Here is a 15,639-nt window from a genome sequence, read left to right as displayed (position 1 = left end):
GAAATACGAGTGAAATCAAATCAAAGCATCAATACATTCGTAAAGCCATGCAAAAACATGTACTAAATATAGGAAGACATAATACCTAAGTTGTTGGAGATACGAAATCCTACAAAGAAGTGGTATTATTAACATACTTAAAATTTACCGGTCCAACAATTTTTGAAGATTGGATTTCCTTACTGTTTGGCTATGTCTAAGCTTATGATAATTTATCTTGCTTTGTCTCACAGGTTTGAAAAAGTATCAAGGTAATGTTCAAAACATTGCTGTTAGATCTTATTTTGCTTTTTTAACATACATCTACCTAAACTGTTAGTTTTTGGTTTGGCTAAACATCAAGGTTCCAAAGATTTCACTAACAATTAAGATAACCAAGTCTTTCGAAGTTGATTCGCTAACTGTGCGTAAGCGTATTCTGAGTGTGTTATGTACCAAGTTTTGTAATTCAGTAATACAGATAAAATGAATTTAAAAGGTGTCTATTTGTATGTTCATGTACAACAGATCGATAAAAATTATGTCAGTGCCGAGAGCACATAGTAGCTACTTATTTCCAAAGATCTATTTTGTCTTAATGCTTAGATATTGTCAGTAAGTTTGGAAAATTGGAATTTGAATCTTGTGTAACGACAAAAATAATAAAAAAAAAACATTTCTTAGAAAAATCGCGGAAGTTGCAAATGTATACGTGTTTCTTCTTCATGGGTGAATGTACATATGGACTTTCATTTTTTTATGTTGCTTTGAGCCTTACTGAAGAGACATTTATTGTTGAAACGCGCTTCAAATGCAAAAGAATTGGTACCGCTTACATTGCTTATGTTCAACATACATACCACTGGACATTAAGCAAACAACAACAACCAATAAGCCCGATGATCTTTAACCCAACCATATTTTAAACAAAACAAAACAAACCAATCCAGAAATTCAACCTTATCACTCGTAAATTACTTTGCGCAGTATAATCGCCCTCGTAAATGACACTTGGATTATCAGAACATTAAAAACAGTGACGCTTTAAGATGTAATATCAAAATTAGTAGATATTGTATGATTGTCAATCAGACAAATATCCATCAGAGTCCAAATGACGAGGATGTAAGCAGCTATAGGTTACCGTACAAACAACAGCAATGAGCAAAAGCCATACCGTATAGTCAACTATAAATGACACTACAAAATGTGAAACAGTTTAAAAAAAGAAAACCAACGACATGATTCACAATAATATAATAAACTAAAACAAATATTACACCCTTTCTGAACTAATCCATTGAACAATAACATTATTTGTTTTGGCATGTAAGTTTTTTTTATTATACATTATTTCAAAATGTGTACAAAACTTTAAAATTTGATTCTCCTGCTCATCCATTAATTCTTTTTTTCATAATAGCTTTTTTTTTCAAGTCCGACTTTGACATAACATATACTTTGATTTGATGTTTTTCTCAGTCCTCTTCTGTTTTAATCTTTGATTTTTCACTCTTTTCTCCTTTTAAATTTCAGATTGTCATATTATTTCGTTGTTCTTTTAAGGTATTGACTATTAATTATCTTCATAATTTATTCAGTGAATTTGCTAAATAAAGCATTGTGTTCTGTGTTCTTGTGAATGAATTCTCCACACGTTTACTCGACATTACTTTTAAACATGACATTCTTTCTGTCTTTTATTTTGTGTGTGTGTGTGTGTGTCAAACTGTTGATATTACATTGACGTCTCCTTATTTCCTTTTATTCACACTCATTTATCTATAATAAATAACTTTTAAAAAACTTTGAAAGTGACTTTATTATCTGTTGTGTCATTCATATATAATTTTGTTCTACATTCTAGTTCAGTACAATTTGTTGTAAAGAAAAGAATAAAAAATTCTTGTTTGAAAAGAATTTTGAAATTTGCAGACAAGAAAAAAAATTAGCGCATCTTTACCTTTTTTTTAATATCAATCAAGGAGTATGAGGAACAATAACATGCACTAATTTATAAAAATCAAATTTGCGAAATTTAAAAAGGCCTTCCTCTCAATGACCTATGTAATAAACATTTTTAAAATGTGATGTAAGAAATAATCGCGGTATCAAGCATAAAGAAAGCTATTGTTTCTTTGTTCTTGTCATGGCGAAAAAGATGCAATTTTATTTATAAGCATATAAATCTATATAGCAAATTTCTGATATGATTGACCAAAACACTCTTCAAATAAAAAACATCTTGCACTTTGTTAAAATCTTATGGAAGCGTAAAACGTTCTAAATGATTTTTTTTTCTTCTCTTATTAATAGAAAACGAAAAATCGAAATTCTTAATAAGAGTATTTTTGAAAATTTATTGTCATTACATAATTTGAAAGTTCATTGATTTATAAGCAAAATAATCGTTCTATATGTTAGGATACAGTATACTGGATATGACACACAATACTTAAATAATATCTAATTAACAGAACTAATTAATAAATAAACACTTTATCACACATACCAACTCAATTTAAGAACTTATGTAGGATCAAATAGTGTTATCTTGCTGTCTAGAATTAAGGATGTTCGCTTTTTTGTTTCAAAATAACAAGCTTTTTAAAAGACTGTTATAAACTGATAATACATTAATAACAGAAATCAGCAGAAAAAATGCAAGGTCATAATCCTCGTTTTTTGAGATACAAGCCATTGATAATTTGGCGGGAAAAGATTCTCTCTAATTTTTTCCTACATTTAACATTGGCAACGTTTTTCTTTCAAAAACTATGAAAAAATAACAAGGATTTTATGTTATAAAATTATGAAAAGAAAAGAAAGGGTTACCAGGCAATTTTTTTCTTGGTAGCACATGGGTAAAACTAGAGGATTCAGAATATCTGACAAAAAGTTAAAAACATGAGATTCAAACATCCTTAAGCCTATTCTAACTCAACAACAAGCTTTGTGTAAACTTCATAACACAACTAAAGCTAATGTAACATACACACCATTAGTTGCACACTGCATTTATGTTTAAAAGACATTGATGTTTAATCAAATTTATCATCAAAATCAATTATTTAAAGTAACGTAAACTTCTTTTGTAACTATGTCCGTTTCAGGGTCGGTCAAAGTTTGGGCATCCAAGGATGTATAAAAACATTATTGACTTAAAATAATCAAAATGTTTGTAATAAAACATTTTCAATGTTAGAACATAGACAACGTAGTAGAATTAAATTCTGAGACTAATTCTGAGACTGAAAGTCCTCTACATGTGGTTTCTTTGCACATTACTAAGCCAATTAATTCACAAATAAATTTCTACACTAAATGTAAAATCAAAAAATCAAGGTAAGTATCAGAGTAACGTATTAATTTCATGCTTATGGTTTCAATTGTAACACTATATATACAATTAATAACCTATTGTAAACAAATGTTAAGAGATGATAATACCGAAATAAAATTTAATTTGAGAAACTACAGCATAACAGTTCATAGCTTTCCGTGCCCGAAAACCAAGAACACCAGAAATGTGTTACTTAATTAATTCCCAAATATATTATTCATAAATATCAATGTAAATCCTTGAAAACATAAAAGGTTACAATTTTGTTAACACAACAAACACGAGGTATTTGAAACAAAATAACAATGAAAGACAGATTTGAAATAAATATAAAATAAAAACAAATATAAACATTATAACAAACAGGTAAACAACTGTACAAATACAAAGATATTATTACATTACATGTTAATACAAATTTGTATACAATTTATTTGTGGATCGGAAAACTACGGGATAGACTGCTTTGTTTTTCTTTTTACAATTCAATATAAGTCTGTTAGTATTGCAGTAATAGATTTATTTTGCAATACATGTGAACTTCTGTGAAAAAAAACTCATCATAGATACCAGGATTGAAATTTGTATTTACGCCAGACGCGCGTTTCGTCTACAAAAATCTCATCACTGACGCTAGAAACTAAAAAAGTTAAAAAGGCCAAATAAAATTCGAAGTTCTTCGAAGAGCATTGAGGACCAAACATTCCTAAAAGTTTTGCCAAATACAGCTAAGGTAATCTATTCCTGAGGTAGAAAAGCCTTAGTATTTCAAAAATTCAAAGTTTTGTAAACAGCTAATTTATAATTATGACCATATCAATGATAATTCATGTCAACACAGAAGTGCTGACTACTTGGCTGGTGATACCCTCGAATTAAAACTATTATCTGTATTTGCTACTTCTAATTTATATTTATTTATATTCTTTGTTAACATAAAGCTGCTATTCGTTTAGTTTCGTTTGGACTTATGAATAAAATGTTGTCTTACTATTTTGAATTTATGGTTTCATAAGAATGAACCACTGTCAATTTCTCTTCGTCTTAATAAAGAGACTCACTCAAGATAAGTATCATCGCCTTTATAGACGTAAAAAAAAACAATAAAAAAATCAGACCAATATTTATGATCGCTAAGTGTTTTATCAAACAGATGTTTCAAATCCTAGCATTTTTGACTGAGGAATAATGTCTTGTCGAACAATTGGTTGTTCAAGGAAAGATGGACCTGTTCGAGCTCGCTCTGCAGACTTGGATCGCTGTCTCTTTTTAGATTTGTCTTTCTTGTCTTCCCGTGCCCTTTTTGTTTTCGTGATTTCATCGGCAATCTGAAATATAACTTAATCAATCAAATATGAGCGCAACTTTTCAACCAGCTACAATCTACATGAAATATTACCATGCATGCCATTCAAAATTTAAATATATTATTTCTCAAAAATGTACCATACCAAAAGAAATGAAAATCATGAAATTTTGTTCCATACAGTGTTTGCCTTCGTTCATACATCATAACACCATACACCTTTACACCATACACGTTTTATTGGAAAGTTTACACCATTCAAAGACTGTACCATAAAACAGTTATGTAATTCTCTATAGAATATCTGGTTTTATTATCATTAATGGAAAAAAAAGAGAAAACTAATATATTCCCCAAGAATAACGGACAATGACTATATGATGTTATCGAGTGATTGTTTGTCCGTCGTATGATGCCATGTCAACACAAGTGGACTATTTTGCAGCGATAGCTAGTTTTCCAGAATAGCACTATAATGTCAGTTACTATTACCACATTTTTTTTTTACAAACGCCTACTTATAGCGACTTCTAGATTGTCTTTTTTCAACTAATTTACGAAATTCATGTTGGTCTGTATTTTATATCAGTTTTACATTTGATAAAAAATATACTTATTTTACTTACCACAGGTAATACCTTCCTCTGCATGGCGGAAATCGGTGGAGTTGGCGGTGGAATGAGTATTGATTTCGGAGGTAAGCCTGAGAGTGGAGGTTCGAATGTGTTTTTCATTTCTTGAATAGAACCTGTTTTAGAAATGGAAGATGTTGCAGAGGTACTACTAGAATTATTGGATACATTGGTTCTAACTGAGTGCAGTTCTTTCTCTGATAATGACGAGGAACGTTTAATATTCGTCTTAAATTTGCGTTTTACAGCTGCAAATATGTCCGATGGTGTAAGTGCGGAAGGTGCTGCTGGTGACATGACTGACACTCCAGCTTTTGCTAGTGTCTTCCTTACTGATGAACTGTCTAAACTTATAGACCTTGTTGCTGCTTTCCTTTTCTTTTTATCACTTTTGGATTCCTTGACCGGAGAAAGTATATCATCCCCTTCTTGGAGCTGCACTTTATCGTCTATTTCAGATGACAAATTTACATATACGTCCACATTTTCGTTTGAAGTATTTTCAGACATAGTTTCGTCTTTTTGTATTCCAATATTACCAACAATAGCTTCCCTTTCTCGTTTTGAAACACTGTCATGGCTCCGACTGCGACCGGGCCATGGGCGATGAACACTAGATTCTGAAGGATTATCAGCAAAAAATTGTCGTCTTGCAGTTCTAGGCGTTACGATTTCTGCACTTGCAGATAAAGCGTTTTTTGATGGTACTATATGAGTAACCGGAATCGGTGTTAACACTTGCTGAAAACTGCAATGCGTCGTCGTCTCTAGTGAAACAGGAGAATGTGATGAACTAGACTGAGCACTATCCTGAGGAGACATTTTTGTTGCTTTCAAAAGACACGTGTCAATAGAAATACTTTTTGGAATTTGTCTTACAGTCGTTGTTTTGTTTGTTTCTTTAGAGTATCTTGTGACCGTTTGTGATGACGAAAGTGTTGAATTAATACAACGCGGAAGTAAAAAGCTAGGTGGAGGATCAGGGAACTTTGTCGTTAGTCCCTGTTCCTTGTGTACTGTTGACATGATGTTGTGTCTTCTGTCGGCCATTGAACCCATTTGGATTCCAGGGAGGATTTCTTCTGTTTCTTCTTTCACGTTCGAACCACTGATGCTCCTTTGAAACTTTATTGGACTGTCTGGTGTAATAGGTCCATACTTTTGCTTCAAGAATTCAAGCTCTTTACTTCCTAATGTTTCAGTAACAAAATCCTCTTTCAGTGAGTCGAGTTCAGAACTCGACAAACTCCTGCAATATACATATACTTTGAAAATATTTTAGAAACCTTCTTTGATTTAATTAATTTGAACAACATAACATAGCACATGCAACTATGCCAGTAAGAGATATAACCAATCTAAATAAACTTCTTGAGGAATATATATATATAGTATGTGATTTAAAAATAAAATTATACATTTTGGAATCATTGTTCAATTTAATTTGTACTTGCCAAAAATATGCCGTTTTCTTTATTTTGTTTTACTATAGAATCAACTCAATGGAAGAAGACATACCTGTCACAATAAAATCAAAGCAACTGATGTCATCCATGGTAAAACATGGGGTTTGTGTTAATCGGTAGTTAGTTTTCAGTGATTTTTTATATTTATGACGTCCAATGTACATCTTTGATATGAAAAAAGGAGATGCAAGGTGGACGCCAATGAGACAGTATCCCATCTTAAACAATAGACAGATGTCTACACAATATGTCAATAGGTAAAGCATCCACGGTTTATAAAAGATGTAAATCAATGATGTGAATAAAACAAGATCTACCATCAATACCAAATACTAGTACCAGGGTTCACCACAGAATGAAAATCAAAGGTTGGAGAGTGATGTTAACAATTCACAGAGGATGTGTCGCGTTCGTTCGCATCCCTCCTTGGACGTACATTTGGCTTTAGAAAGAAAAAATACTTTTAATACATTTGTTTTATCAAATTACTAAATATATAGATATCAAGGATTATAAAACGACATCACATGACAAAATAAGCAAACCATTAAGATATGAATCGTTGTATCTTGTGTTGAAATTAAAATGCAAAAGCATTTGTTAAAAAGCTTTGATAAAACCATTAAGTTTAAATCCAAATGTAACTGCAGCTATCCTAAACTTTACAAATGGTTAGCTCACGTTTGACTGTTTTCCCTATTTTGTGTCAATAATACAATAGTTTAATTCATTACAAATGCTATATATAACTTGCATTACATTTCTCATGTTCAATTACAAATTATTGTTATGACAATTGTCTATAAAATGATATAGCCAAAAAAAAAACAGAATCGAAATCAAACATACGCTTATAAAATATATAAGCTAGTAAAAAACAGAAACAAAGATACTCTTTTTATACCAATTATGGAGGTTATTGAAAGAAATACTAAAATCACTGGACGGAAAGTAAACTCTTGATATTGACACGAAGATGTTGCCGACGCAATCCCTGCTCCAGCAGAACGAAGGACGGGACAAACCAACACAGTTTTATGGTCACCATCATCATTTGCTTAACCGATACATGCGTTTATGTCGCAATTTACAATAGTCGTTTTCGCCGTCTTAGCAGAAAGGCGTAATATACAAAAGGGAAACCCAAACTAATTGTCAAAAACAAACTGACAAGATTTGAAAACAAACTGAATTGAGATTTTTAAATACCGGAGTGGTCGTCCGACCTGTACATGTACCGATTGTGTCCGTTTCTCTATTGTGAATTGTTGACTAAGCGTGCAGTCGCAGGACTTATGATAAATGCATAGCAGAAGACAATAGAAATTATCGACACACCTGGTAACGATATTCAGATGCAGATTTTGAAACAACTTTTCTGTAGAATTATGCAATTCAAGATTAAAACATCGATTGCAAAAGATTAAAACGAGAATACGTTCAGTTCTTTAAACATGAAAAAAAAGTTTTTAATTTGTAATTAGCATTCCGACAAAAATATTTGCAAATGCATGATGATCAGCACACAATAAATAGCAGCAGATAATTATATATTCTAAACATTTGTAAATTAGCAATTTTAATGGAACTAAACGCTAGTTAATGTGATAAAAAGCAAACTAACATTCAACTACATGACCATCAGTTATCACAAAGCAGTACACGTTACTGATATACTAAACTACTCGTCTTAGATAAGAACGTTTAAGCCATTGTTAGTCAATAAGAGAACCAAATATCACTGCAAATAATATGGCAGTAAAGAATAAAAAAGGAAAGATAAAGAGAAAGCCAGCATTCCTCGAACACGCGCATTTCCGCACGCAACTATTGGCTAATTGAAAACCATTTTTAACTAGTGCAGCACATTCTGTAGGATATTTTGGTATAGTGTATATATGTGCGTTTATTATCTTGATACAACATTACAAGAGTTGTATTTTCTCACAGATTTACAAACCTTATGTTGCGTTCGTGGTTTTCGCAATTCTTTGAAGAACTGAAAATTGTGTACGCATTATATAAAATGATTGGAAACTAATATGTTTCTATTATTTGATTGTACAGTATGATAGAAAAATTATTATTTGTATGTCTTTTACTGGGTCTCACTAATTAGCGACAAGAAGCGTCAAGAAGCGTCAAGAAGCGACAAGAAGCGATAAGAAGAATAATTTTAGCGACAAGAAAACACTTTTTTTTTTTATTAAGATTACTTATTCCAAATAAATATAAAAAAATATGCATTTGATGTTTTTCTCTTGTTTGATTTCAGTTCTTTGTATTTCACAATTTGTCTGTATTTTCTGGACAATGATGCACAAATAATGCATTTTGCAAGTTTATTATATAGTGTACAAGGAGAATTTTAAAAACAAATTATAAGATAAATATATTATTGTTCTAAAACACAAGTAAAATTAATATCATAATACGACAGGGTAAACGTAATACTTGCTGTTAAACATAATAAATAATAAAATATCACAAATAAATGTAGCAATTAGTTCTATGTTTCAATTTTTTCTATCTATTATTGATAGAATATTAACTTTCTTGTCGCTAAAATTGTTTTCTTTTGCATATTCTTTTAATATTTATTTAGAATAAGTAATTTTAATTAAAAAAAAAATGTTTTCTTGTCGCTAAATAGTCTTCTTGTCGCTTCTTGTCGCTTCTTGACGCTTCTTGTCGCTTCTTGACGTTTCTTGTCGCTAAAATTCTTCTTGTCGCTAATTAGTGAGACCGTCTTTTACTTTCTTCGTGGAATGGAGAGGCATTTGGTGACAAAAAGTACAAGTGTCAACCTTTCATTGCAAAATATCTCAAGACAAAGACAATTAGAATATTGACATCAAACGCAGGTTCATTATTATAGTCTATATTGCAGAGAATTAACAAAGGAAACTAATTTTATAATCTGTCATTTCATAATTGTTTTCGTAACTTTTAAGTTTTATGTTTTATCTTAATCTGGTGCTATTTTTGGGTGTTCAGCGTTCTTCATAAATCACAACACATATTGGAAATACATCAATAAGCTGGCAATATAAACACAATACAGTATGTCATTCTTTTGGCTGACGACTTTTACTCTGTATCTAGATTATTTACATGATTTAAATCCATCTAAACACAAAATGGTTTTTAATTTACGAAACAGAATATTGTTAGGAACATTTCAATATGGACGTGACTGTACCTTTTTAGTTTTAGAAATATATGACTGAGGCACAGATTATTATCAATACAAAATGTATATTAATCTTAACTAGATTCTATGGGAATATACACATGTTTTTCTAAAGATTATTGATGTGTAAACTCATCGCTTAATTCACAAACTGAAGAGTCAGCGGCAAGTTTACAAACCAAGAACCTTCAGAAAAAAATCGTATAATCCTGATAATTCTAAATCCAAACATTTTTTTTTTATTCCAATTTTTTAACTCTCTTAAAACCCTAGGATAACATTCATGTGTATCTCGCATGAATATATAACAAAGAAATCGACATAGTGTTTTCATAGGTTATGAAAGTTATTTCGGCAACATATCCTTTCGAAGTGAAACCCAAGAAAAATAATCTAACGGAACAATCACATTCAAGTATTCACAGATATGCAAATCAAATCAGAATTATCAGTAAATAATATACCTTCTCATTTGTTTACGTTCCTCGTCAGATATATCTCTGGGCCGAGCAATGTTTTCAGCTGCAAAGTGTATTTCTTTCAACGCCTGAAAGTTAAAATAAAAATATCTTTATGATTGTATATCTTTTTCCCTTTCTCAGTATTCTATTTTATTTCCTACACGTCTACATTGAAAAGTACAAAATATCATAAAACCAAATGTTTGAATAGAATAACGCCGTTTATTTCTGCTTTTTATTTTTAAATTACCGAAAAAGCTTTAAGAAAAACCAAAGATTCATATCGAAACGGGAGGACAAAGACAACTATCGTGTTTTTAACAGACAATCGCCATTCAAATGGGAAAAGTTGTGCCCCTCTGTTACCAACAATTAAAAAATCTAAATGACAAATGATTTTAGATTCAAAATACACTCATCTATCCTCTATTTTGAAATAAAGTAATTTCACACAAGAGAAAACATGTCTATTTACAGTTGTTGCTTGTTTAATTGGGATTCTACACTCCTGATTTAATATTGTTGTAAATCAACGGTGTTCAGTTTTATACGTTGAGGAAATTGAAGTAGCAAGTTTACACTCTATGGTAATATGTTGCAATATAACACCTAAGAAGGGTGCGGGGGTTGCTCATTTCCCATATTTTTTGTAATTTTTCCCACTTCCTTCTTATCCCCTAGATCACGCTTGTTATCCCTATATATCCAACATTACCACTTTTTACCCCTATATCCCACCTCCTCACTATGTTCACCCCCTATATCCCACATCCATGGCTAGATGAGTGTCACCCCCTCAATTAAACCAAGAGTACATTTTGCAGATAATGACATACCTCTTTGATGTAGTTTAACACAACCTACAAATTAAAACAAAAATATCGTATTAGGAGATACATGGTGTAACGAAGTGAAGGTAACAATCGGGAGATATGTCATTGTCAGAATGTGCTGTGTATCAAAAATCAACTGAGCGCCCACAAACATGTTTAACCCCGCTACATTCTTTATGCGCCTGTCCCAAGTCAGGAGCATGTAGTTCAGTGGTTGTCGTTGGCTCATGTCTGTCATATTTGTTTTTCGTAAATTATTTTGTTATAAATTAGGCCGTTACTTTTCTCAATTGAATTGTTCTATATTTTTCTTGTCGGGGCCTTTTATAGCCAACTATACGGTATGGGTTTTTTCTCTTTGTTGATGGCCATACGGTTGACTATATTTGCTTACATCCATTTCATTTGAACTTTGGTGGATAGTTTCTAATTGGCAATCATACCACATCTCCTTATTTTGATATTGAACGAAGTTGAAGTCACCTCTTAGAGAGTTTTAGGGTTATCATAATTACTTGGTTGACTGTGAGGGAATTGGATGTGTAAAAAAGATTACGGATATGTTCAATTTACGTATTATCACGAGATTTGCTTACCACATTTGACTCAAAACTGGCTTTGTGCTTAACACAAACACAACGCAACGTAATCAACAAGTCAGAAAGAACATGCCTACCATTTCATCGTACATGAATTATATATGATCTATTGGGAGCTTTGTGTTGCTGATTCTCTTGTTACGTCAATGAATGGCATAACGTGTCCTTCATGAATTTATATTTTTACCCCAAAAATTTAGGCTCATTGTTTCTCAAAAACTAGAGGCAACAGCACCGATTGGAAGAAGGTAAAAAAAATTTATAACACATATTTACATTTAACATCATTTGTATTTTTAATAGCAAAGTAGCGAGTTAATTTGATAAAATCTTTCGAAAGGGAGTTATTGGAGAATATGAAAGCGAAAGTAGACGGACAAATAGATAGAGCACTCGTCAAACATCATCTGAAATAAAATAAAAGGAAAGTAAAGCACTACAACTGAATCTTGTGGTATTTGTTACCATGAAAATTTGAAGAGTTGACCTTTCAACTCTAATTTATTAAATGTCATGTGACTTACATCATTTATACGTTGTCTAATGTCTTCTGTATGAATTGCTGTCTCCTCAGAGGCAGCAGCTCCCATGTCTCCTTTTGTCTCCAGTGTCTCAAGTCTATGTTCTAGTTCATTGTCAGATATTTCACCATTATTCTCTGATGCCACCACAATTGATGCCAGTTCACGAAGTCTTGTCAGCTGTAGAAAAGAAGTCCGAAAGAAGGATTGATAAAAATATATTTCTGATGAATACTTCTTTTGTATTAATTTAAACACTGGTGTCAGAGATATGAAAACAAGACAAAACAGCACATAAGTTTGCCTAGGCATTGCTTTATATATTTCTTTCATTCGAAATACAATATGCTTTACAATGCTTAAAGCATATTTCAATGCCAATCAAACGTAATGAGTATTTTTGTAGTTTAGTCAACACGGAAGTTTACAATAATTTCAACTTACACTACATCTATAATTTCAATATTTTGTGTTGAAGAATCATAAGTGACATGTGTACGTATACAATATCCACAATCCAGTCTTACCAGAGAGAAGTTCTTTCAATTGATAATAAGACTTTAGTGTTAATAAAGAATAAACTACACATTCACGTACATGTTTTTCCAAAAATTTGTTGTTTTTTTTTGGGGGGGGAACGCCTGATAGTCAGCAAATTGTGTATTTTTTTATTTACTACCGATGGGTCAATAAAACTGCTGGTAGAATGTTATTCTCCAATGGTTGTATCCTCCCGTTAGTGAGTGCTTTGGCAATTCCATGATATAACATGGCGGGTACCAAATTTGGAGCATGAACTGTTATCCTTCTGGAGCGCCTGAGTTCATCCCCGATCTTTGATGCGGTTCGTGTTGTCCAATTGTTAGTTGTCTTATGAGTGTTTTGTAATTGTTTGTCATTTCGTCTTTTTTATTTTTGGCCATGGTGTCTATAACTTATGATTTTTCGATTGTGCTTTTGCTATATATTTGGAGTTTAGTATGACGTCCATTATCACTGAACTAGTATACATATTTGTTTAGGGGCCAGCTGAAGGACGCCTCCGGGTGCGGGAGTTTTTCGCTGCATTGAAGACCCATTGGTGGCCTTCGGCTGTTGTCTGCTCTATGGTCGGGTTGTTGTCTCTTTGACACATTCCCCATTTTCATTCTCAATTTTATCTGTTCGGTTCATGAATTGTCTGATACCAAATCTACATTTTAAAATAATTTTCTAACTCAGTGCAATATGTTTACTTTGGTCTTATATATTACCTCACCGAGAATTTGTTTATGTTATAAAAACATCTTTCATTTTCAGATAAAGGTTTTTTTTTTTTAAAAAAGGCTTCGAAGCAAACATTGAAGTTAGTAGTATTTCGCCTTGATTAAGACAGAAATCTATTATACCATTAACCTCCCTATATTGGGAATTTATTTTTTATAATATATAAATATATGTACCCCGCTCAACACATCTTCCATCATTCTCTGGTCATGTTTATGTTGCCTCCTCATCTCCCCAAGACGTCGAACTAAGTCAGCTTGATCTTTAAGTGAAGATTCGTGTTCTTTTTCCGCTTTTTCTTTTACTTCTTTTAACCTCCGTTTCAAATCTAACAACTGTTCATCTCTTGTCCCTGACTGTAATATAAATTAAATTTTAGAATACTTTTTTATATGTTCCTCAAGAACGAACGCGATTTTAAAAAGTTCTCCACTCTTTAGCAGTTATAGTATGTTTTTTTCTGTCTTTTCAATGGTAAAACAGTAACATAAAAGATGGTCTGAGATCAGCTTGATTATCAAGTTTCATGTATACCAATATACGTATGTATTATCAATTTTACGAAAATTTCAACAACGTTTTTTTGACTATTTAGCATACAAAGGAGAACATTGAAGTCGAAAAAGTAGGTTAAAAAGAACTTATACGTCACTAGGTAAGACAACATTAATATTTTCGAATATCAAGTTAATGTGTTCACCTATTTCAAAAAAGAAGGAAAGAAACCAATGCGACATTCAAAACTGACTAATTGAAGAAAAAGCAGACAACGCCATGGTCAAAAAAACGAAAGACGACCAAAAGTTGACAAGTCCACTAAACACTTAATAGAAAACTAAAGAATGAACAACAACAACCCCACTAAAACAGGGGGTGAACTCAGGTGCTCCAAAAGGATTAAGCGTAGATAGTTACCTTTGACTGCTGTTCTCGGCGGTTTATTTGCTCTTCGTCAAGTTGTTTCCGAAGAACCTTAAGTTGTTCTAATAGAGCTCGTTTTTCGTGCAGACGTTCGTCGTCTCTACCCTTGAGCTGCTGTTGTAGATCCATAGCTAGATTATGTGCTTCAGATAAAAGACGTTTTTGTTCGGCCCTTTCTCTGTTCCATGCCACCTCCATTCTAGACTGCATGTCCTTTGTTCTTGATTGAGCGTTGTTTATCATCGCTAGTCTTTCCTCAAGCTGTAAACACAACAACTCATTTATACTTTGTCATAAGAATGTGTTTAAATTAATGACAATGTCTTAAAGGTGAAGGCGCAGAAATTGCCTAATTTTGGCGCCAAATATTACGTCACGTGTTTAAAAATGAAGAATGTTTGCGTTAAAAAAAAGTTGACACATTTCATCTCTAATAGGCAGGCCACAAAAAGTGGTTTGGTAAACGATTTCTCTACCATTAAGGCGAATGAAACAAAGCGCGCAATGTTCGACAAACTAAATAGTAAAGTCAAGATATGTTTTTAGATTAGACAAACATAACGTTAAAATGTCTTTTTTTTGTCGGTGAATTCGATACATGTTTCCGGTCCATAAAATCTTGAGTTTGACTGTCCATCTGGTATCTTTCGTCCCACTTTTTGAAGCCGAATATTTGTTTCTTTAAAATTGGCGGAAAATAGAAAATTTTACCGATTTTGACGTCATAAAAAAGTACCCATAAGTAACTTAAGAAAAACCAGTTTAATCATTTTTTGTAGATACATGGTGATAATAGCCGTCAAATACAAATTTGAAATTTGAGTATCTACTGCGCACAATTAATAATTACAAAAATTCATAGTTGCAATTTCATTTTCTACACGCATTCACGCTGAAAAAATTGGAACTGACATGGAGCGAATTTGAGCTTGCCAAATTTAATGGACACATGTCTATTGTTAACGACTGTATGTTGACATCTCGTATAGGTATATTTGACTAGTAGTATGTATTCTGTTTACTGTTGCCGACTGTTTGTTTATTTAGGTGGGGTTGCTGTCTCATTGACGTATGACCAACATCTCGTTTTTATATATAATTTGTTCTTCTCTTGTATTA

At 32.2% G+C, this 15,639-nt stretch overlaps 1 protein-coding gene across 2 annotated transcripts in view; it reads right to left on the bottom strand.

The window, feature by feature from the left end:
• Positions 1-1,782: 1,782 nt before the first annotated feature.
• LOC127723362 (golgin subfamily A member 4-like) overlaps positions 1,783-15,639 on the bottom strand; it is a 126,761-nt gene continuing 112,904 nt past the window's right edge. The window contains exons 13-20 of one of the 2 annotated variants that reach the window (XM_052229934.1): positions 14,515-14,781; positions 13,776-13,955; positions 12,337-12,513; positions 11,217-11,240; positions 10,384-10,466; positions 8,687-8,725; positions 5,255-6,509; positions 1,783-4,650 (exon numbers count right to left, since the gene is read on the bottom strand). In XM_052229934.1, coding sequence (XP_052085894.1) covers positions 4,468-4,650; positions 5,255-6,509; positions 8,687-8,725; positions 10,384-10,466; positions 11,217-11,240; positions 12,337-12,513; positions 13,776-13,955; positions 14,515-14,781 — 2,208 coding nt within the window. In that variant the 3' untranslated portion in view covers positions 1,783-4,467. The remainder of the gene's footprint in view (positions 4,651-5,254; positions 6,510-8,686; positions 8,726-10,383; positions 10,467-11,216; positions 11,241-12,336; positions 12,514-13,775; positions 13,956-14,514; positions 14,782-15,639) is intronic. The other variant, XM_052229935.1, reaches the window with a different exon arrangement.

This window comes from Mytilus californianus, unplaced genomic scaffold (assembly GCF_021869535.1).
Source record: "Mytilus californianus isolate M0D057914Y unplaced genomic scaffold, xbMytCali1.0.p SCAF_13, whole genome shotgun sequence".
In the NCBI taxonomy this organism is placed as follows: Eukaryota; Metazoa; Mollusca; class Bivalvia; order Mytilida; family Mytilidae; genus Mytilus; species Mytilus californianus.
Note: the sequence above shows the minus strand (reverse complement) of the source record. Positions and strands in the feature narration are given on the sequence as shown.